We start from the raw sequence: 26,334 nt of genomic DNA on the forward strand, positions 1-26,334 counted from the left end.
ATGTAAAACACTACTATCAACAATAAACGTTTCGAATTTGAACGTAGAATCATGAAATTATATATTCTGTTATAAATAAAAGTGTTAGTTATAAAATATTAAATTGCTTATGTCATTGGTTATCTGAAAGTTGATCTGTTTCGAAATTCTTGCTTATCACCCTCTGTAAATTGATAACTATCGTGAATCATTTGCTATTTCTGGGGGGTGTTCCGACCCTGAAAAAAAGATCGATAAATTCTACTACTACAATAAAATATTCGATTTTTAACCTTTAATCGACAATCTAAATCAAGCTCCGTTATACGAATGCTACTACAAATTTTTATCACTCGTCTAGCATAACCGTTACCGAATCGTCTTTCCTGCAAGTGTTTATGCTTGGGTTTACGGATAACTCGTGTCCCTGAAAACATGGGTTTAACTATACTAACGTTCCCGTACAATGATTTAGTAGTACAGGGAAGTATATAAGTTCGGTTGTATTTAAATCGACATTTTAAATATTTTATAAAGTAATTATGTAAGGATAACGCTGTTTTATCAGTTTTTATTATCCGAGTTATACGGACGCTTAACAGGAGGTTGTAATAATGATATACAAGTTCCTGTTTGGTTAGGGGGATGCGTAGGCTCCAAAATTCTTCATTGGTAACATTAGACTGTGTTAATCAATAAACGTGCTCGATACATCGCCGGTTTTAGTAATGTTTATGCCTTGAAAATGCTTTAGTTTCGACAATCACTGGAAAGAAAGTAATGGAAGTGTAATATAATATGTCATTGGGAATTATTATTTATCTGTATTGCTTAACCAGGTGATTAAACTTGTCATCCGTTATAAAACAGTGTAGCTGGAATGCATCGTACCCATTCCAAGCTTGGAAATTCTATAATTTTCTCAAAAAATTTAATTAGATATATAAATTTGCATTAAAAATAAATTATCTCTAGAGTATTAATTATGAGTGTAACCAGCCTGTTTCATAATCATAACGAGCACAAGGCCTCATTTAAGCCCGAAGCAATAGGTCTCTCTCTTCAGATTATGAGTTCTACTTCCATATTTAGATATGAAATGTAAATATTTGTATCACATTCTTACGAGAGAAAGGTTAAGTTATGTATTAGTGAGTCATCAATGAACCTTCGATTTAGATACTGTTATGGTATTAAAATTTGAAGAATTGACCTATTCTACTGACCTGAAGACGTGTCAAAAGACAATATGTCCCAGTTAGGTATTAATATTTTTAAATAGGCTATCATAGTAAAGTCCTTTTCCCTGTTTCAAGGTTGTGAACATTTTTGATGAAAGTTGAATGGGATCACCTAAACTGTAACCGATTCCATTGTTAATTTATTGTTTGAGATTGACGCCCAGTTGTGAGGAATTTGGCCAACCCTCTATGAGTTAAGAGATGCTAAAGATTGCTACAAAAAAAGGAGGAGGAAAAATAGACTTTTAGGCGAATTATTTAAATTTTTTAAAAATTGATCAGAATAAGGATATTTGTGTTAAGATGATTTCTGTTTATTTTTCAAATTTTTAAAATATCAAAACGCCTTTATTTGCGATGTTACTCAGTTGAGAGATTTTATTCGTGCCCCTCGTTAACTATTCGACATAAATAAGTAGAAAGGTAAAACGTTAATATATTCAGCAAGTTAAAAATGCATAAAACCTACATAAGGATGGATTTCCGTCCCAGAAAAATTGCGTTTCAGGTGAACAACAACGATCAATCTTGCCGCCATTCAGCCTTAGGTTTGACCATCTGCCTTCAATGAACCGTGTCAACTAACAGATTCTTGAAGACAGGAAAGTCACTGTCCTTTGAAAGAATAAAAGACCAACCCTACAATATGCATTCTTATCCAGAATAACTTTAATATTACTCCTCTCCGCGATATATTCTCACCATCGATCTGGCATGTCTATGATTCATCATTTGGTATTAGTCATTAGACGATACCCATATCAAAATTTCGATAAGAATTGCTCATATTAAATCCACTTATTTCTGTATGACATTTTTACTTTTTAAGAACAGATTTATAGAAACTGTATACTGCAGTTTAGAAATATTCCAGACAGTGTTTTGTAGATAAAGAATATAGGAGTATGATTCATAACAGGAACGATTTAGCTCGGACCGACACTCATCACGGTCGATATGTAGGAAGGGTCATTGTTCGGCTCCTGCACAGACGTCTGCCTGTTTGCTTGAGAATTGCATTGTTACAGCCTTTGTAACCCAACAGTAGGTCAATGCCAGTTACCATTAAAACGAGTTTTGTCCATCTAATCGTATCTAGTTATATAAAAATCAAAACAGGCCATACACGCCATGTGCTGTGTTTTGTTGCTATAAATAATGATCGGTTTAACAAATGGATAATAGAGATGTAACGATCGAAGACGTCGATAACATACATCTCGAGTCACCTTGTTGGTGAGAAGCTGAAATATTGAGAAAATGCGTCTTTCTTCCCGTCTTTTGTTTGCCCTTCTCCATCTTCCGCATCATTGTCGGATCGACTAATTAAAAATCGTGATCGCCGGCATTATTAATCTCCCTCAAAGAATGATAGGTGATGCTAAAAATAATCTCTCTTATTATTATTATTATTATTATTATTATTAATATTACTCGATTGGTTTTCTGTAAATCGATCGACGAACCCGACATAAAAATAGTCTGACGCTGTAAGGTGGCCGACGGACGTCGAGGCGATCTAGATGGTAGGTGGCGTCATTCATGTCTGGATCGTTATTCAAGTCGGTGACGTCATCTTGGGATATTCCTCTCCTCTAGTGGTTTTCACAAACATCACCGCTTAACCGGTCGTCGTCTGTTAACAATTTTATTATCGTAACAAGTGTCAGAAATAAAGATTTGAATAAATAAAGTTGATATATTTTTTGATAAAATGAAATAATATCTATAATTTTTTTAAAAAACCTATTGGGTAATTTCTCTTATCCCTGTTACAAATTTGTACTAGACACACGATACGAGGATCACTAAACGATATTTTAAAATTTTCACGTTTAAATAACGTTTCTCTCACGTCTTAAAATTAAATTTTAAAACAATGATAATCAAAAATTATTTACGTGAAACTTCTTCCGCGAAATGTAATACTCATGACGTCACTGCCGAATTTGTTCTCACTTGCCACTTTAACTCATCAAGCGATGATTAATAAGATCGTATTAATCAAATTTTCATATTATTATATTAGTATTATCGCTTATCGATCGAATATTGATCGATAAACTTGATAAGCCAAACCCACATTAAAAAAAAAATGGAATGGGCAAGTGCGCTTTCTTTATCAGAATTAATTAATGAAGAAGGGCAGATAAATAGATAAATGGGACAGATACCTTATTAGGATCTCTCTATTATCCCATCTATTATCTTATTATCCACTTTAATTAAATTTGATTCACGAATTAAATGTTATTAAGAGGAAGAGATTCCTTGTTCGAGTTTTTCCTCGTTGACATATTAATATAGGCTTAATTAAATTTGGATACTTTGTTAGGAAAAAATAATAATAATAAAAATTAAGTTATGCCTTAATATGGAATTGTAACGCTGTAAGAATTGAGGAATTTTGCTTGTTATCGATGACACGCAAAATTTTTTAAAATTGTATGTTAACTACAGTAAAGTGGTATGCTAAAACTCATAAAGAGTAACAATTGCTGGTTTAGAGAGGGTACTTAATCTGGTTTGTTTTTTTAAAAATTCTTTTTGCAATTTTCAAGTTTTATTAGTTTTTTAAAATAAGGAAGTTTGGGACTGACCTGTATTATTTTGATGATAGGATTTGTTGAATATCACCTTATTCTCAATGCGTATAAACCTTGTTAAATGTAGCATAAACTACGAGTTTTGCTACTTGTCATACCGCGACCCCCTAAAATAAAATTAATAAAAATTTATAAGGCTTACTGTTAACGTGTAGATTTTATTAATTTCTGTTTAAATCGATGAATGTACGAATTCAGCTTGTAACTATTAGTTTTATATGTTTAATTATGAATCATTTAAAAAAAATTAATTACATTGCAGAATTTAATGTTATAAGAGTGAATGAGAAATAGTTTGTCATGCCGTCTGCTATAATTTGATTTTTATACATAGTTTAAATTATTGGAATTGACAGGAGTGAAAAATATATTTTATAAATAATATTTAATAAAAATTATTTTTAAAATATGTTTAAAGAGATTGAAAATCGGAATTTGTTCGCGTACGATGACGAAACATCCTTTTATTAGTTGCGAATTCTGTTGGTTTTGTGCCAGGATCCCGTTCCGGAAATTTTGGTTTGTGGAAATGAAAGGAACTAACTGGTATATAATCAGTTTGTAAATTTAATTTAGTTTAATAATAACATTTTTTTAATGTTAATAATTGTGAATGAAGTAATTTAAACTCTACTAATTTAAATCTGTTCTGAAATTTATAATTGCATAAAATATGAGATTTTATGCATTTATAAATAACAAATACATGTAATGTAGACTAATTATGATGAATTTTTTTGTTTAGACTCTTCCGTTTTTCTGATAAACCATTTTTATTATTTTTTTAATGTAACTTATATGTGCTTTATTTTAAATACCCTAATACATTTTGTTGCATGTTAACAATTCTTGTCTGCACGATGTTGACCTTTTGTAGAAATGCTGATCAAAATTCTGTACATTTATTTAGCAATAATGATAGTGTTAAGCTACTTTATTACTAATTTTTGTTTTGTAATTCCCTTTAGTTCTCCAAATAATGATTTCTATGATATAAATTTAAACTTGGCATAACCATATTTACCTTCATAAATGAACACGTTTATTTATTTTATTTCCTCAAAGTCTTACATATTTAGAGAAATACACCAACTTCATTCATTCGTTTGGCGTTCAATGGCAGAACTGTACTCAGCAATGCAGTTAGTGCAGGGCTTATGACCTCTAGGGAAGTTGTAGCCTGGCGTGTGTAAGTTCATTGGAGCTCAGAGTCGACAGAAAAAGAGGCGTATATTCCATTGAGATAATATATTGATTATTTTATATTGTTCGAATCTCTTCGAGACCTATTTCGTATGATAATTATGTAAAAGAACACTACATATATTTAATTGAAAGGTTGTTAATCAACCTGTTACCTACGCGTTGAAAGCTGTTTTATATATTAATTTAATACTTTATTTTTTAAAATAATTTAAATAAATGTAAAATAATTAGAATTAAATAGATACAAATATACACAAATTAGTAATAAAATATTATAAATTGCATTTATGTGATATATAAATCTATTAATATAAATTTAATATATATATATTTTTAAATTATTAATTCTGTTATGTGACTATCTTTCCCGACAGATTTACTGTAGAATCTTTTTTATGGTGCAAGGAAACAGGAAATTTAAGGGAAGCAGGAGTGGTTATTAATTACGCATAATTATTTTTTGCTAAAATCTTAAAAAGGAAATAAAGGATAACTTAGACAAAAACCTACTAAATTTTTTTATAATAATAATATTTAGAAGAGAATATTTACATAATAGTCATTAGTTTTAAAGTAAATTAAAAATCGAGAGCAATTCCCTTTCATATAAATAGTTGGAATATTTTGTAATTAATTAATTCGTGCTATTAAGTTATTTTCTTGTGACATATAATAATTTTATACGATTTGTTACTCTTGTGAATCCAAAAAAAAAAAATATCACATTATTTCCTGCAGTCTGGTTATTGTCTGGTTGAACTTTTTCCTTTATTTTATTCATGTTTCTTTCATTTACGGTTAGATGGAGCCAAATTTAGAATAAAGTTTTAAGGATATAAACTTGACAGTATCTATATTTAAATTCAGCGGAACATAATTTATATTGTACGCTTATGGCCTTTTGTTCTATAACAGTCATTGAGAATATTTTGTGCAGTCCCTAGGTTTTCAGAGGCCCCGTGAAGAATGCAGTTTATAGACTCATATTTTATGTTTTGTTTTGAATAGATATTCTAGAAGGAATGCGTATCCAGTAATTGTAAGAGGCCCTTATATAGATAATCCACATGTTTATTGCTGGACCACCTATATTTTATTTCTTTATCAACACTTATATAAGGAAAGGTTTAAAATTACATGGATTTCGAAGATTAGCTCAATATCTCAAGTAAAAATTATGTTTTAATAAAAAGTAAAATGCAATAGTTATGTATTTTGTGTGAAAGTGTTGGCGCAAAGTTAGATCTGTCGTATCGAAAATATTTTATGCATAACTTTCCGCTATTTTTTTTTTTCTGTTAGATAATTATATATAATTATTCAAGCACGAATAAACTGAAGAGTTAAAAATCACAATCAAGTTCAAGATATTTCCAAATCATCGAGTTAATCTTGAAAACTTGTTTCATTAGGAACCATTCTAATCGGCCTACGAAAAAAGTTAAGAATGGGGTCAAGTTTCAAATCTCTTTTACGTTATCTTAATTGTTGTTTGTTGGTGATTTTGTATTTCTGGCTTAAATTGTTTCTAAATGTAGAATGATTTTCTTGTTGTTGACCGAAATTAACTGGTCAAAGTTTTTTTTTGCAACTGTGAAACTTATTACAAAGCTATCTAGACAATGTCAATCAACCTCCTGTATTTGTTTGGAACCGAAACGTGAGATTAGTATCTCACTGACAATTTTCGCTAAAAAACCTTGAAGAGAGTTTATTTTTTTAAACAAAAGTTCGGATAATTATCATAATAACAATGTAGGTATAATGAATGAGCCGTGTTCTATTATGTATATAACATATTGATTTGAATATTTGGAGATCAAAAATAGGCCTCGTTAATATTGCATAAAAGCTATCCCACTTTATAGTCTTTTATTCTTCTATATGTATAGTTTTTCTTAAAATCACGTGCAAACAATATTTTATTCACTTGAATGCATTTTAAGGTCAGCAAATGTATTGAAAGAGTGCGATGAATCGTGATGAAGGATTAATAAAAAGTTATGTATGAAAAATAAAACGAAGCAATATTGATCAATTAGAATCGATAAAAATAGCATACTTTTAAATATTGTCCAAAGTCGCTTCATTTACAAGTTTTGAATATAAGAATAAAAATGGTTTATTGTAAGTGTTATTTGCGTGTTTTAAAGGCGTATATTATATTATTGTATTCAAAATAATGATGCTGTTTGTTCCAAATTTAAATATAAAAATTTAAGAAACTCTATTATGAATATATTTTTATAAAAAAAAAAAAAACATTATTTGTCCTTGCTTTAATGATATCAACGTTCTCTGGGAAAGAATCGCATTTTTATCTTTAGATAAGTGACATTCAACTATGCTCTCCGGTTTCCCCCCCCCTGCTTCGTATCTTCGTCACTCATCAATCGCGTCACGTGATTAACGTTTTATTTCTTTTTCTAACAAACTGTTTCTTTTCAGTATAAAAATATTTTAAAAATAGTTTATTACATTTTTAATAACGCGACGTTACGATAATTTGACTTAAATTGTTATAATGTGTCTTCATTATCAAAATCGTTTGGGGGCGCTTGTATATTTAGGAATGTCGATAGTGTTTTGAAAGTAGCTAAACGCGATGATTTGTTTTTAAAATTTTGAATGACACAAAAATATTTATTAAAGATATTTAAAGAAAAAATGCAATAAGTTGTTTATAAATAATCTTAAAATGCGATTGTCTGGATTTAAATTTAGTTTTATATTAGATATGGGATGCGGTTGTGGAAAACAAATGATTGATGTCAATGGGAAAAAATATACTATGAAAACTAAAATTGGCGAAGGGTAAGGTTTATAAATAAATGTTGTAATTAGAATTTTATCGATTTAACGTCACAGTATATCGATTATTTGTGTTTCAGGGGCTTCAGTACAGTTTACTTAGTTTATGGACCAAATAGACAATATTATGCTGTCAAGTGCATCATTTGTCATAGCAAAGAAGATGAAAGGATTTCTATGCAAGAAGTCGAATATTATCGAGCTTTGAAACATCCAAATCTCGTGGAATGTCTTGATGCTGCCCTTGTAGGTTCTTGTGTAGGAGTGAGAAGTGCTAGTGAAGTGCGCATTCTCTTACCTTATTACAAGGTATATTATAATAATTACACTAGTACAATTATTTGGAATCTATATATATATAACTGCATTTCAAAAATTTACATTATTATGCTAACATTTTCATTTGGGAAATGATTACTAAAATCTTTCAAATGATATATTTGCATCATGAAATCTTTAGTGTTTAGGTGTCAAAGTTTCAATATCACTTAATAACAAATAGTGTACTAATAAAATTTTACAGTTACTGATTTATAAAATTAATCAACAAAAAGTTTTGAATATGAAATATCCAAAATTGTGTGTTTAAAAGTTAAAGTGTAAATAATTCAAATACAGAATTCATATTTTTAACTAAAAATAATAAATTCACATGTAGTCAAACATATATTATCATTCATATTACTTATTTGACCTAAAGAATTATAATCAAAAACTTAAGTGGATCTTAACCTGATTTAATTTGGAATAGCCCTTGACTTAATTAATGTCTTTTTCAAAATTTCATCATTTATGATTTAAATAATGACCTTGAAAATATATTTTCTTAATGGAAAGTTATGACATATATACTGTTTAAAATCTACCAAAATAGGAAGGGATAAAGTGAAAACTGATAAACTTGTTTAGTCGCATTAAATTACAACATGGCAAATTATTATGTAATTTGTAAACTGAAATATTGGAAATTTTCTATTTTAGTACTAAAAATTTAGAAACACAGCTATAATTCTGTTTCACATGATAATTCATCTTATGTATACTGATAATTTCAGAATTTTAGGATTTCATAACATTATTTATTTATATAAGATATTTCTATCAATTTATCAGTCTTTTCAAGAAAAGTAAAAAATGTAGCAAGAAGTAGGTTTTATTTTATGAAAAAAATTTAGGAGAGGATATGAAACATGAACTAACAACTTTTACTCAGTGGAATAAAATAGATTTTATTAAATATAGTATAACTTTGTTATCAATTTAATTCAATATAATATGTTTCTGCATCAAAATACATAGGTAGATCTAAAGTAAATGTTAAGGACAATGAAATTCTAAAGTGTAAATAGAATGATTAGTTTACACAGTCAGTCAATAATACAAGTTATATAAAACTTAAGACCAATGTAAATTTAATCCTCTTAACATTTAACATATTGAAACAAAAATGCAAATATTATTAAAGAATCAAAACACAAATATTAAATTATTATAAATGTTATATTTTAAGTCTGTTTCTGTTTTGATATTAATGGATGTTGAGAAGACAGTTATATTTTGTATTTATTATTATTTTTTTAAATAATATAAAATTCCTTGAAAAAATTTTAGTAAATATATCTACAAATTATTACATTATATACTACTGTGCTATATCAAATAGCATATTCATTTTACAATTGGTATTAAATTTTATTTTTAACAAATTACAGTAGAGCATCGTTTATCTGAATCAATTGGGGACTGGGGTTGTTTGGATAACTGGTTTTTTCGGATAACCGATTATGTACAAAAAAATATATTAACCTATCCGAGGTTGAAATTTTTCTCCGTTGCGTGTCACTTTGTGTTGAATTTTTGTTGATTTTAAGCCTAATGAAAATTTTTATAATAATAATCGAGGCTATTGTATCGTTAAAAATTATTTCTTTCTTTTGTACAAACAAAATAAATATATTGAAAAATATAAAAACAAAAAAATTATACTTTAGAAGTTAATCTAGTATCAAAAACGTACGATTCAGCATGACACAGTCCAACTGGAAAGCTTTCGGTTAACCGATGTTTCGGTTGACTGGTTTTCAGATAAATGATGCTCTACTGTATTTTGTGATATTAAACATATTGGATTTTTCCTAGCATAATAAAATGTGAATATAAGAAACACACTCAACTAAGAGAAATGTGGGGATTATAACAAAGCAGTCTGTTTAATGTTAGAAGTGAAACCTTTGTGGGGTCACCAGTGGCCAAGTAGTTCTGTTTCCTGAACACTGGTAGTTTGGTCATTGGTTCATGCCTTGCCAGGACAGGCTGGCCATGTAGAGTTTTCTGGGTTTTCTCCACATCTTTAACTCCTAAATAGGGGCCACTTACCCTTAAAAGACCTCCCAGAAGACATCCCCCTAAGCAAATTGCCCAAGTGTTGCATTGCCATAACTAACAAAACAAACAAACAAAAGATCCTTTGTGACCAGAAGTAAAATCTTTTGTATCTAATTTATAATTCAAAATTTAAAAAATACAGGTATTTAATACTTAAGTATAGCTTAAACATTTTTGAAAACAAATTTTTTAGAAAGATGTTTTACTGCATTAACTATGTTTATCCCATGCATTGTTTTTGGGATATCTTATTCTAAAATAATTATGCATGGTTTCACTGTATATAGTTTTGCTATAATGCAACTTTAAATAATTATAATATATTTAAAAAAAAATTTTTTAAATGCTTTAAAAATGCCAGAGGTTGAGCCATCCTCACCATATACATCACTTTAATTGCGGGAGTGGCCCACAACAACTAAAACACATTTACACACACATTTGAAATATTATTTACAAATATGATTACTGATTAAATTATATATATTCAAATCTAAAAAATATATATATATTTTTTAGATTTGAATGGGGTTAATCCCTAAAATATCATTAAAATGCATTGTCATTGGACTTAGAAGGCTGAAACTTTGAGGACAATTATCCTAATTAAAAGTGGATGCAATTTGAGTTGCAAGATTTGAAGACATGGTACAAAACAACTTAAATAAAAGTGTTTAAAAAAATAAAAATAGACCGTGAATTAAATTTCTGTATGTTTATATTTATGAAACAATTATAGTATGTTGTTTTTATAATCAAATCAGCATATGTTAGCCAATGTACAGCTGTAGAATCTGAATATCACAAATGGCATTTTGTCATCCAAAATTTTCTTAATTACAGTAGATTCTAACTGTTTTACTTTAACAAAGTTGAAAATCATTGTTAATCAACCCAGAACCTTCAAGTGAGGGAAGGATGATTCAATCTCAATTCCTGTATCAGCTGATTCAAAATTCTATTAAATTATTAGTTATAGTTGTAATAATTTGATGATCATATTGTCAAGGTTGGAGTAGCACAAACCTATCACCACTCTGGAGGACACAGGTTTGAGTCCGACAGACAGAAATTTTTATGGGGGGATTGACCTGGATATGTCTGGCCCATCCCTAGCTGATGTATATATTATCAACAGCACTGTTAATGTTTACAGAGCAAATGAGAAAAGATACAAATTAGAATAAATAAATAAACACTTTTATTTCTAAATGTTAGTTATTTTTCATTTTGGAATGTATTGCTATTTTTATAAAGACACTGAAAACACCTTATGTACTTTTCCAGCAAATAATTTTTAATATTGCTATTTCTCCTATGTAAAGGTTAACTTGCTTTATGTAATGCTATCTTGAAACTAATTGCAAAATGTGAGGAAGTCCTAAATTCATAATGCTTTAAACTCTAAAATGTAATAAATGTGGAATGAATATTTTTTAAATAAGATATATAATTTATTTTGTATTTTTAATATTTAGTCCTATGGAAGATTTAGATTTGATTTCATATTACATAATTTTTCCTATGAAGAACTAACTAAATATAGTAAAAAATAATTGTAATATTAAATAGTAGTTTTTAATTAATATATCATTATTTATCAATATTTAATTATTAGATAAATATTTTATAATAATTAAGAATCAGTAAAAGGCATAATTTTTTAATCACAATATTGAAAACAAGTAAATCTAGCAACCCTATTCTGGAGTTTGTCTAAGAAACTTTCCGCAATATTTTGGCATTCCGTAGACCTGGTGTATTCCTCGAGGAGCTGAACGTACGTATGCTTCTTCATAAGAACGACGTTTCTGCTTTTATCCGCCCTAGTAAGGGTGATATCGTTAGCCTGTAGCCATTTCCTACTCTTATCTACGCTTGTCCAGAAAACCTTGTCTCTGCTATCAACCTTTTTAATTCTTCTGTTGAGCACTGTATTCCATCTAAAGAACTCCTTATGCTGAGCTCTTACGAGCAGTAGAAGTTTCTCGATATTCAGAACGATAGTATAGGCTGAGATTTTCGGAGGTTTTGGAGCAAACATAGGCCCAAAACTGAAGGCTTAAACCAACTCTTCCGGAGGTTTAATATTGTCCCAGCATATGAGGGGACATTCCAGCTTGTTTTTGCGCTGTTTCTTTTGGTTTTTCATGATCCAACTCAATTTTTTGGTGTATTTCCTGCGTAAAGACTGCTGAACTTGCTCTTGCAGGTTTATGACTCTGGAGTTGACATTTGACAGGAGGACCGGGTCGTTGTTAAAAAGGGTGTTTTCGAGGTTGATAAGTTGGTGCAAGCTAGCATATAACGACTTCCTGGTGCTTCGAATGGCTTTTCTAAGGTAGACAAACTTGACCTTTGGGAGCAGGGAGGAGCAGCCTGTCGGTAAACTGATTTTCTGGATCGACGTTGGAAAAACCTTGTTCCGTTTACAGTCCAATAGGAAATTAAATTTTTCTCTGAGTCTTGTTAAAGCTAAGACGCTTTTTCTGTATAGTTTGGCCGGCGATGCCATGTTACTAATCTCTGCACACAAAGCTAGAACAGAGTCATAAACCTGCAAGAGCAAGTTTAGCAGTCTTTACGCAGGAAATATGCCAAAAAATTGAGTTGGATCATGAAAAACCAAAAGAAACAGCGCAAAAACAAGCTGGAATGTCCCCTCATATGCTGGGACAATATTAAACCTCCGGAAGAGTTGGTTCAAGCCTTCAGTTTTGGGCCTATGTTTGCTCCAAAACCTCCGAAAATCTCAGCCTATACTATCGTTCTGAATATCGAGAAACTTCTACTGCTCGTAAGAGCTCAGCATAAGGAGTTCTTTAGATGGAATACAGTGCTCAACAGAAGAATTAAAAAGGTTGATAGCAGAGACAAGGTTTTCTGGACAAGCGTAGATAAGAGTAGGAAATGGCTACAGGCTAACGATATCACCCTTACTAGGGCGGATAAAAGCAGAAACGTTGTTCTTATGAAGAAGCATACGTACGTTCAGCTCCTCGAGGAATACATCAGGTCTACGGAATGCCAAAATATTGCGGAAAGTTTCTTAGACAAACTCCAGAATAGGATTGAAAACAAAATATACGGATATGTCTTTAAAAAATTTTTCATTTATGATATTCAGATTTTGCATAAAAGTTAAAATTTAGCAGTCTGTGAGAAAGGATATTTTCTATTCAATTTTTAAATAAATATAATTATAATAATAGAAAAATTAGTATGAAAATTTAGAATATGAATTTATTCAAAATCTATATATATAAAAACGAATGTATGTCTGTGTGTGTGTGTGTGTGTTTGTCCTTCATGCATTACCACACCATTTATCCGATTGCCATGAAACTTTGGGAAGTTGTTTAATACATTCCCACGAAGGTTTGTGGCATATGTGAAGATCACCATTTCCCCCCTTTCAAAAATATATTTATATATGGATTAAGGCTTTTATGTCCAACAGATGGCGCTAACTTCCGACGACCTAAGTTTGCTTTTCTGTAAGGCATTATGCTTTTCAGTGAGAATGGACCTAAGCAGATCATTTTCTACCTATCTATATAAATAAAATACAACGTTTGTTTGTTCCTACCGATTCCTTTGAAATTTTGACACAACGTTGCATTCGAATATGCTCGTGTTTTTATATAATATACATGTCGAAATTCCCCTACGGGGGGCGAGATGGACGGGATTAAAGCTTACCGCGAAGAACTCCGCTTCTATTTATACTATTTTACATGCGGTTTTTTGCGTTTTTAATTGCGTTTTAATAGGTGACGTCAACAGAATATACACTAAAAAGGGATTTTTCGATATTTTCCAGCGGGGAGAGGGACAGGATTAAGGCTTACCGTGAAGAACTCTGCTTCTATTTATACTATTTTACATGCGGTTTTTTGCGTTTTTCATTGCGTTTCAATAGGTGACGTCAACAGAATATACACTAAAAAGGGATTTTTCGATATTCGCCAGCGGGGAAAGGGACAGAATTAAGGCTTACCGTGAAGAACTCGGCTTCTATTTATACTATTTTACATGCCGTGTTTTGCGTTTTTAATTGCGTTTTAATAGGTGACGTCAACAGAATATATACTAAAAAGGGATTTTTTGAAATTCCCCCCATGGGGGAAGTGTTACACATTTATAATAGATACATTTTGAGCCACAACAACGCGTGGCCGGGTCAGCTAGTTATTTTATAAAATTCATAATTTTTAAATATTTAACATATTGATAAATTGTTTAATAAAATATTTAAAATTTTAAAAAATTTTATTAATTTCAAATATCTTTATGAATTTTAAATATTACTACTTGCATTTGTACTGGATTAAATAAATTATTTATATATGATATGTTTTTCATTGGTGATTAATTTATAAAGTTTGAGATTTAATATCAAAAAAATTTTTATTTTATATAATGTTATGAATTTTGTTTGTTTTTAATATTTTTTATATAAAATAAAGAATTAATTGTTACTAATAAAGAAAGCTATATGATATTTTATTATTAAAAAAATAAACCATTTTATAACTATCATAATTTCAGTATTTTTGGATGTTAACTGTTAATTTTTAAATTTTATTTTAATTGTAAAATAAAAACATTTTGCACATTTTTTGATACTTACTCCTAATAAAGTAATGCAAATATTAAAGATTTTTGCAGATGTTTATTAGTAGAAATTCAACTTTACATAAAATGAATTGACTTAGTGATAAATAATTTGTTAAATTTGTGACTACATTAATTTGATTAAAAATATTTCAGTTATTTAGTTAATAGTTATATTATTATTAAATAGTGTTGAATTTAATTTTTCTTATATAAAGTATATATTTCAAGTTATAAGCTTTCATGACATTTAAGATTTTAAATTTAAGAAGTAGAATGTCATTATTTTGATTTTCAAATGATATTTAGCTAACTATTTAATATTAATTTTTTTTTCTTTTTTTTAATGCCACAACTTTCTGTTTTCAATCTTAAAATTATTCCATCTTTTAAAAAGTCATAATATATGAGACTTATGAATGTATGTATTGCAAAATCATATTATGCAATAGCACTATTATAAGTTATTTAAAACAATTATTTTTCACATTTAAATTTATTAGTAAATTTTTTGTTTAATTTATTATTAATTTATTTATTAATATATTTATATAAGTTGTTTTTACATTGTATTATGATTCAATTTAAAACTTTTATATAAGTTTATAATCTGGCACTAATTATATGTGTATTACTCATTAATATTTAAACCTTTGTTTTGTTTGTTAGATAGTTACAACATTGAAAAATATAGTTTTACATTAAAAATTTAAATCTTTAATATTTAGTAAGTTATCTTAAAAGTTTTATTTATTTCAATATTTTAAAATAAAATTGTGTATTACATGAGATGGCAATACATATATATAAAAGAAGTGTAGTAAATTATTTTTAGTATGATGGTATTAAAAATTAGATAATATTTTTAGTGCGCCTTTTTGATTTTTACATATTATAAAATAAAAAAATGGCTGTAAAAAATTCATAATTGATATAAAGCCAAATTTTATTTTTGCAAAAATATGGGTCATGGATATTGAAATTCTAATATATATGTAATATAACATTAACTTGCACTTTTTGAAAAAATTGGCAATGATTCAAATTAAAGTAAAACTTTGGAAATTTTTTGTGTATACTATATATGATAATAATTTTATTAATATTTCTCTTGTATTTATAATCTATTTAGTAAAATAGTAAATAGCAATTATTCTTGTATGAAATATATATATATATATGTTTCTTCAAATTGAATGCTATAAGAAATAGAAGTATAAACTATTTTTTCAGGTAGCCAAAATTTATTATAAGAAAGAAATATATAAGGCTTGTTTTAAGCCAATATCAGCTTTTATATAAATATTGGCTATTTAAAAAAGTGCTGGTAGTTTAAATTTCTATTAATTTGTTTCAATTAATTTTTATTTATTTTGAAATTTTCTTTTATATTGGTATACTTTTTTGTATTTGATATTTCAGTTATCATTTATGTCATTTCATTATCTGTAATGAAGTTTAAAAAATTAAATGTTGTTTAAAAAAGTTAAAAACAAATTTGAAATATATTAAACAAGTTTATTTATTCATTGTACATTCTTTAATATTATGCTAGGTCTATACACTGCTTAAACTTGCATGGCATTTTTGTATTCAAAGATTTGATAACAATACTTCATATATCTAGATTTGAGTGCAAATTGGAAGTTACTTTTTAGTCTGTTTCTGTATTTGCTTTGTGACCTAGTAAAGAAATGATGATGATGATGACTATGTATTTAATTTAACTTTGTCATGCATATTACTATTGAGATTTACATTTTCTTTATCATCTACAGTATACATTCTGATATGCTAGAAAAACAAATATAAGAAAAAATTCATAAATGTAAACATCTAAAGAAAGGGATACATTATACTTTATTAGATCAATAACATAAATAACTTTGTAGAAAGTTATTTATGTTATTGATATTTAAATAAAGAATTTCAGAAGAATGTAATTAGATGATGGTTGACAATGTGACAGAAGTAATGAATAGATATAGAGTGACAATAATAAATAATAGTCAATTATTATTGAACACCACATAAGAATTTGCATTTGTTGAATTTATGTTCAAAATTTTAAGCATATTAATCATAATCTGTAAGATCATAGTTTTTATAGATGAATTACCATGCAACATAACTGGCTAGACCTAGCACCTACCTATGTCCTTATGCTGCAAGTACCCCAAATCCAACCAACCTTTATGGATAAACTGTGGAACAAAAATAAAATATTAAATTAATAAAATTTATCATTTTATTAATATGTGGATTATATCTAAAATAACATTACAAAACAAAGACATAATGATTACTAAATAATCTATAATTTTTCTATAAATGCATTTAAATTATATTTAAAAAGGAAAAGATTTAAGTAAACAACTTTACACAGTAAAAACAAAAATTTGGATTTATTATTTTTGGTCTAATTTATAGACCATTGTCAGTATTCTTTATTAATGGATTAATAAATCCAATTTACTGTTCTAACTAGAATACAAAATTTGAAATGCTCAAACAAATTTGGAGTAAGCAAATTTAAACAGAATTAACAACATATTAAGGAGATAAAATAAAAAATAAATTAAATTAAATAAAAATAAAAACAGCCTAACTCTCACACTCAGCAGTAAAATAATTAATTCTCAAACACTTTATTTTGCTGAGAAAACATTTATTAAACATTTACAAGTGTTTTTGATCTGTATTACTAATCATCTTCAGATGCATCATACAATTATCAATTGCTATATATAGAACATTTGTAAATGGATGTTTTTGAATTTTTACATTAGAATGTGTTTAAATACAAAAGTTGGAACAAAATATCATTTAAACTAGATTAACTCAAATACAAATAAACTAACAAACATAATAAATAAGATCCAAAACTTTTTAAATAATAAGTGAATAAATAATTGAATAAATTTAAAATAAAAATAAAAAATGTAAACTAAAAATGCAAAGTCATATTCTTGGCTGTAGGGGTATTATGAATTCCAGTCAGCTTGGAAATATATTGTAGAAAAGAAATTAAGATATAGCAATTCATAATGCCCTTACAGCCAAGAGTTAGCTTTGCATTCTTAGTTTACATTTATATTTAAAATTTTTCAATTATTTATTAACTTGTTATTTAAAAAGTTTTCAATCTCATTATGTTTGTTATGTTACTTGTTTTTGAGTTTATCTAGTTTAAATGATATTTTGTTCTAACTTTTATGTTTAAATAGATTCTAATGTAAAAATTTGAAACATCCATTTACAAATGTTCTGCGTATATTGGTTGATAATTGTATGATGACTTAACCCGGGAGGGGTTGCATGTCCCATTCTGACCTGCACACCTTATATTATGATTTGCTGAATTGTTAATAATTATGTTTTACTGATGTGACTCACAGTAGCTTCCTATATTCTTTGTTATTATCAGAACGTATGGCCATTACTCAGTTTTGCAGAATGCATTAAAAGATAATGGCTCTTTGGGGTTATGGTGACCCACAACGACCCTTGACTTCTGCATAAATTTGTATTATTAATGTAATGTAAATGTAATAAATATAATTTTTTTAAATCATGAAGTGACATACCTTTTTTATGATAAAACTAACTTTTATCATCACTAATTGTTTCATGTTTTTTTAAATAGTTAGAATTTTCCAAATACTTATAAAAATTTTCCCCAAAATTTAACATGTAAATTCAAATGTTAATAAATAATTAACTAAGGCTTACGAAGTTAACATATATGTTTATTTAATTACTAAACAGAATGGGAAATAATATTTAACTTTTTTCACTTTTTTCTTTTAAACTGTTAAGATATAAATTAATATTTAAAATGCAGGTCAAGTTGACACGCAGTGACCCCTATGAATTGTCATATGATACGATCCCTACCAGGTTAAATCAATTAGCAACTGAGATAACTTATATAACAACACTTAAAAAAACCATGAAATGTAGCAAAGCTTTTATTTATTAATACTAACATTTTTGGCCACATTTTACTGATCTGGTGGAACACAATTTCAAAAGTAAGTTAGGAATGAATGCAATGGTAATTCATATATAATATTCTGGAGTTCAAACATTTCAAATATACAATACCTTCCTTGTGGCAATAAATATATATGCATCCCATTTGTTTGTTATAAATGATAAGACTGGACTTGTTTGCATTGAAACAAAACTTGTTTATTAAATAAAGTACTCTTCTTGAGCCATGGTTTATAAAAAAAAAAAAATTGGCTCAATCACTATAACAGGCTTCTCCATATATACTTGAAAGCATTGTTTCTCTGAAAAATTACAAACAATAAAAATTATGTATACTCAGCATTTGGCAGATATTGCTTGGCTGGACATGCAAATTTTTGCTGCATTGTATATTATTCAGTTGGCAATATGCAAACAAAAGGAACTCTAAAATCTTGTGTAGTCTCTGTGTTGTTCAAAATGCAAAAAATGGCATGACAGAGACTAGGACTGCAGGTATACTTATAAAATCCTCCAGAAATGACAAAATAGAATAGCTATATAGCAGATTGCTCAGGAACTATGTTTAAATGAGTCCACTGTCAGAACCTTGTTCAACCACTATGAAAAAACTGGTTCTATCATGCCTGTATGGTTGTAATGGCAGATTTCAATGACTGCTGCGAGGGAAGATCTGATTTTGTGTCAGTTTGTCATGAACTATCACCTGGTACATTTGTGGAAACTGCAGAACTAAGGAGTGAACAAATAGGCCAATATGTATCTTCACAAAATACTAGCAACAGGTTACAAGACATGGGTTATAGTTTGTACAAGAGTAAGCAAAAGCCTATGTTGATGCCAGTTCAGTGAAAGAAGTGGTTTGCATGAGCTAAGAACCACCTGTCCTGGATGGAAGCTTAATGGTGGAGGGTGACTTGGTCTGATAAGTTCTTTCCAGTCCTATATGGAAATATTGGACATAGTCATCTGCTAGTCAAATGAAGGACTCACCTCAAACACAGTAAGTGTGGAATATATTATCACAAAAAGCAGCACACATCTGAACCTCAGAAGAATTTCCAGGATATTTAATGCAATCACGAATGTTTTCGATCTGCACAGGAAATCATCTTCAGGTTAGAATGTTTTTTCAAAATGGAAAGCAAAATTGGAACATTTTTAAGATCATTCGAAAAAACGTATAAACATGAATATTTAAAATTTTTAAATTCTACTGCCTCTGTTGGTAGAAAGATTGCTAGGCATAAGATAATTGTCCTTCTTCCTTGAATTAATGCAATGACCTCTCTTTTGTGATTTGTATATCTTGAGATCTTTCAGTGTCCTGATATGGTCGTTATGTTTAGGTTGTCGTATAATGGAAGCTTTGTCCAGATATGCCATGGACAATGACGTTCAAGCCTATCTGGACAAAGCTTCCATTATACGACAATCTAAACATAATGACCATATCAAGACACTGGAAGCTCTCGAGCTATACAAATCACAAAAGAGAAGTCGTTGCATTAATTCAAGGAAGAAGGACAATTATCTTATGCATAGCAATCTTTCTACCAACAGGGGCTGTAGAATTAAAAAATTATTTTTAAAAAAAATTTAAAATATTCATGTTTATATGTTTTTTAGAATAATGTTTATAAGTTTTTTGAATAACCTTAAAAACGTTCCATTTCTGCTTTCCGGTTTGAAAACATTCTAACCTGAAGATGATCTCCTGTGCAGATCGAAAACGTTTGTGATTAAATTAAATATCCTGGAAATTCTTATAAGGTTCAGATGTGTGTTGTTTTTTGTGAAGGACTCACCCAAAACCACATGAAGCAGGAAGTTAAGTTTCCAAACACAGTTCAAGTGTGATGATGTTTTGGATATTCTGGCATTGGTGATTTGATTCTGTGAAGGGAATGTCAATATGCAATGCTACCAGGAAATTTTGCAACAACATTTACTGCCTTCCAAAGCCCATTTTCAGCCACAGAGAGATGCAATCTTCCAGCAACATCTTGCCAAGCCACATACTTTGTGCTCCATTAGTGCTTGGCTTTGCCAAAATTAACCCAAAGTCCTGGACTTGGTTCCAAATTTGCCTGATCTGAACTCAATTGTGAACATTTGGCTTATTCTTAAGAAAGAGGCATGAAAGTGTAAGCCATGAACGAAAGATTATCTGAAGACAGTTCTTCTGGAAGTGTGGATCAACATGCCATAAGATGGTCACTGTGCCTATGTAAAACCCAAAGACAACTTGAAATGAAATTGAAATGAATTTCAATAACTTATCAAGTCTGTAATCTTATCAAAAAATTCTTGGTTTTCTTTAGTTTTTCAAAATTCCTTGAAAGCCTTTATGTAGCTAAAAACTTTGATTTAAAGGCTCAGGCTCTTCTACTAGTTGGTCTTCATACTTTGCAGTTTCATAAAGTTTTATATTATCAATTTCTATTGGAAAAAAATACATAAGTTCAAAAATAAAAGGTCAAAATAACAATACAAAAGAAAATAGAAGAATGAACACTTCAACATGTTTTGAAACTCCCTCTAATGAAAAATAATCTAGTTCTGGATAGATGGCACAACACTGATGTGGAAATACAGAACACACAATTTTTAGCTTTTGCATTTATTATCATCTGTATTTGGGTTGCAATAGCATGATTTCTTCCATTCTGCCTGTCTCTCACAGATTATTACTTTTGGAGAACATTTGTTAGATTAATATAATCATTCATTTGTTAGATTAATATAATCATTCATATGTTAGTTTAATGTAAGTTAAATATTTGAATTTCCATGAAGGTTTCCAATTTTTGCAGGTTTTATTGTATTAGAAATAATTTTCTTTACAAAAACAAGAAAAAATTTATAAAATAACACATTTTTAATATAATCATAAATTTAATAAAGCACAACAATATTAATGATATTTTTATAATATAAATAAAAATATCATTAATAAATAGTAAAAAACTAAATAGTGATTTTCTTATATATCAGGTCAGTCCATAAGTCCATGTGCATTTTTATGACCTTGAGAAAAATCTTGTTTTGCTGTTAAACATGTCAGTCTAATGTCATAATTTTTACATTAAAGTGTTAAATTGGATCTCATTCATATAATACTGTCACAATTGTGAACATTTCAGTTGTTTATTTTTGTTAAAATGGAAGTAACCGATGAATATAAAAGACATGTTTTATACTTTTTATTTTTAAGTGGTGAAAATGCTACAAATGCAGCCAAAAAAATAAATACTGTACATAATCAAATTGTAATTAGTGCAAGGACTGCGCAGAAGTGGTTTGAAAGATTTAGAAACAATGATTTTAGTGTGGAGGATAAGGCTCGTACTGGAAGACCCAGGGCCGGATTTACCAATCCAGGGGCCCTGGGCACAAATTCGGTGGCCCCCTTTAAGAGTAGGCAAATTTGATGATTTAGAAAATTTACACAAAATACTGTACTACTTTCAACCAGATTTCAACTAGGAAGTTGTAAATTTCATTTTAAAATAAGGTTATTGTAAACATGCATATATTTTATTGTGTAAAACTAATTATTTTAATTTAATTGAAAAATACCTATGTAAAATTTTTTTCCCGGTTTGGTTTTCTTTGCCTGTGGCCCTCATGATTAGGCCACACTAGGCTGTCGCAGTAATAGAAAAAAAAATTATGTTTAAACATAGTTTTGTGGGGGTCCTGGGCACAGGCCCCAAATGTCCTTATGTAAATCCAGCCCTGGGAAGACCCGTTGACTTTGATGATGATGCTCTCTCTGCACTAGTTGAAGCAGAACCATCTTTAACAGTTTATGAAATTGTGGAACGTTTAAATTCATCCCATGGAAATGTTCATAGACACCAACAACAGTTCGGAAAAGTTTCAAAGCTAGGAAAATGGATACCATACGAACTGTCAATAGCTAACAGACAACAGTGTGTAAACATTTGCACTTCTTTTTTATCCCGTATTGCTTTAGAATCTTTTCTTGGTAGGCTGGTTACTGGAGACGAAAAATGAATCCTCTATAATAATGTGACGAGAAAAAGACAATGGATGGATCGCGACAAGCAGCCAAAACTGACTGCAAAAGGTGGGTTGCATCCAAAAAAAATTCTTTTGTCTGTTTGGTGAGATATGTCAGGTGTAATTCACTTTGAGCTGTTAGAACCTAATCAAACAATTACAGCTCAATTGTATTGTGAGCAATTAGAGCGTTTAAATGAAAAATTGAAAAAATCGACCGTCGTTAGTGAACAGAAAGCAGGTTCTCTTGCAGCATAACAATGCCAGACCACACGCTGCAAAAATAACTGTACAGAAACTTGAAAGCTACAACTGGAAAATTTTACCTCATCCACCATATTTGCCAGATATTGCTCCCAGTGATTATCATCTTTTTTGCAGTTTGCAGAATTTTTTAAAAGGGAAAACTTTTGAGGATGAGAACAATGTAAAAAAGGCTATTTCTGAATATTTTGATTCAAAACCGAAATCATTTTACAAAGACGGGATTAAAAAGCTACCATCAAGATGGCAAGAAATTGTACAAAATAATGGTGAATACATTTTAGATTGAAATAAAATTTAATTAAAATTTTTTGCTGCTTTTTTTGTAGATAAAAATACGCATGAACTTATGGACTGACCTGATATGTTGTTTTAGCTTACTGAATTTTTTCAATATCTAATTTATATAATTATTGTAAGTTTTCAGTGATATATTTTAAAACTTGTAAGATACATCTGACTTGGGATTTTTTTGTTTGTTTGTTTAAAAATAGCTATTACCAGATTAATACTATGAATTAAAAATTAGAATAAATTTTAATAATTTATTATTATTATTACAATTAATATTTTGTATGAATTGTCATAACTAAAAAATAAATCAATTATAGAAATTTTTGAATATTTTGTGAGTAGAGAGAAATGATTGTAATGTTTAATATTTTTATTTGCTTATTTCTAACAAATTTAATATTTAATGGATTTTTTAAACAAATTTATTTTAAATTAATATTTATGATTTTCCATGTAGGTGTATTTTAATAGGTAGGTGTAGGTGTATTTTAATAGAATATTATAATTAGCATATAATAATTTGATAGGTTTAGTGTTATAAAAATTGTTTTATTATGACACAGTAAAGACAGTAGGAAATAGTTATACATTCTTCTTTTCATGCTCTATCCATTCTGGATGTTGACTGTTGTCATGGTTATCATATTCCTATTGCTGGCTCTTCTGAACAGTTCTTCTAAAGTCATTTCACACCAGTCCCTCAGGTTTCTCAGCCATGAGATTCGACATTGTCCTGATTTTGTTTTTCCAGAAATTTTCCTTTGTATAATGAGTTGTAGGATTCGGTAGTTGACACCATTTCTCATCATGTAGCTGAAGTATTCCAACTTTATTTAATGGTATTGAGCAGTTCTTGCTCTCTTTCCATTCATTGCAATATTTCTACATTGGTCATATATTCTACCCAGGATACTCTTAGAAGCCTTCGGTAAATCATTATTTCGAATGCTTTGATCTTCTTTTCAGATGTTTTGGATATGGTCCAAGATTCAACTCTGTACAATAGTACCAGAAACACATAGCATCTCATTATTTTACTTATCAGTATCAAGGGTTAGGTCTCTAGAACATAAAAATTTTGTCATTTTTGTGAAAACAGTTCTTGCCTTTTCTATTTGCACTCTGATCACTGTATCATGATCCCAGTTATCATTCAAGACAGTTCCCAAGTAATTAAATTTCTCTACTTCTTCAATTTCTTTGAATCTAGCCATCAACTTGCCTTGAATTGATGTCAGACTTGTGACCATATATTTTGTCTTTTTGATGTTGAACTCTAAATCATATTTTTTGCTTGAGATTCTGACTCAATCTAGCATCATCTGAAGGTCTTTAAAATTTGTGGAGAGCACTGCTGTATCATTGGCATAACAAATGTCATTCAAATATTCTCTATTGATCTTGATGCCAATATCAAGATCAGCCAGTGCTTCTGAAAAAATATTTTCAGAGTATATGTTAAAGAGAGTGGGGGATAATACACAGCCTGTTCCAGTTTTAAAAGATATCATATAATCTATCTAAAACTAAACTAAATAGTTCTTTAAGTTTAATATATATACAGTAGAGCATTGTTTATGCAAATCAATTGGGGACTGTGGTTGTTCAGATAACCAATTATGTATGAAAAAATACATTAACCTATTCCATGTTGAAATTTTTCTTTGTTGCGTGTCGCTACTTGTTGAATTTTCGTCGATGTTAAACCTAACGTAAATTTTTTAAAAATAATAATCGTGGCTATTGTATTGTTAAAAATTATTTCTTTATTTTGTTCAAACAAAATAAATATACTGAAAAGTATAAAAACAAAAAAATTATATTTTGGAAGTTAATCTGGTATCAAAAACGTTCAATTCAGCACGACACAGTCTGACTGGAATGCTTTCGGTTAACTGACATTTTGGTTAATCGACTTTCGGATAAATGACGCTCTACTGTATTTCTATTAAACTTAGAGATAGTGTAGTTTTAGATAGATTATATCAGGGGTTCCAAACTTGTGCTTCACATAAATTTGGAGTTTCAGAATAAAATCTGTTGAGTCTAGTGATGTATGAATGTGCCAATGCAGATTTGGGATGAGATGTAATTGTTCTAGTCTTGGATCGAGTCTTCTTGTGACATCCTATACATATGCTAGAGTTATTTATAGCTTTATGAACAGTGAGGACTGATTTATCGGTAACGGAACAAACCAAAATCATGATATAATGTTTGACAAGATAATGAAAATCATAAAAATGGTAAAACTTAACCTAATGGTAAGCTAGAAAATCATTTAAAAAAATAACCTTAAAACGTATTCGACATATAAATAATAATACAGTTATTAAATATGTTTTAATTTGTTAATATCTGCAGTGCAAGTTTATTGAATCTAATGACGGAAGTGGCAAGTCAGATGCCCAATGGATGGTATTGTACTTACTATGATATTAGTGATGGGACACTCATGTCAGATGTGTCAGGTGTCACCAAGGGGTTCTAATATCAACATTGCAGCAATAGACAATTATGAAGTGATCTATACTTCTGTTGCTTCCCTACCTTTTACTGGTGCTTGAGGTACAGTTTTGTCTGGTTGATTTTTTAAAGGTAAATTCACCTATATTAAAACATATCTTTGGCATAATACTGCTCAGTCATTTCATCAGTCATTTTTATCACTGTCTATAATATTTAAACTTACTTTTGCCATTTTCCATTTTTTAATGTGATAAGTCGTGCCACTGTTTAAAACAATGCAACCAAACATTACTATAGCTAAAATTTATTGTATCTATCATCTTACCAAATATTTTAGTTTGTTCTCTAATAACATTGTCAGTTACATTGCCATTCTTTGCATTCACTTGTGCAATCACATTTTTAATGCAAAATATAAAGCTCACCATCATCCAAAC

At 29.1% G+C, this 26,334-nt stretch overlaps 1 protein-coding gene across 2 annotated transcripts in view; it reads left to right on the forward strand.

Annotated features, from left to right (window-relative positions):
• LOC136971720 (serine/threonine-protein kinase 16-like) overlaps nt 1–26,334 on the forward strand; it is a 63,241-nt gene that overhangs the window by 813 nt on the left and 36,094 nt on the right. Inside the window, exons 1-3 of one of the 2 annotated variants that reach the window (XM_067266198.1) lie at nt 3,716–3,732; nt 7,768–7,846; nt 7,924–8,152. In XM_067266198.1, coding sequence (XP_067122299.1) covers nt 7,770–7,846; nt 7,924–8,152 — 306 coding nt within the window. In that variant the 5' untranslated portion in view covers nt 3,716–3,732; nt 7,768–7,769. Of the gene's footprint in view, nt 1–3,715; nt 3,733–7,767; nt 7,847–7,923; nt 8,153–26,334 lie in introns of those variants that run through there. The other variant, XM_067266196.1, reaches the window with a different exon arrangement.

Source organism: Centruroides vittatus, unplaced genomic scaffold, assembly GCF_030686945.1.
Source record: "Centruroides vittatus isolate TY-2023 unplaced genomic scaffold, ASM3068694v2 contig_2696, whole genome shotgun sequence".
NCBI classification, from domain to species: domain Eukaryota; kingdom Metazoa; phylum Arthropoda; class Arachnida; order Scorpiones; family Buthidae; genus Centruroides; species Centruroides vittatus.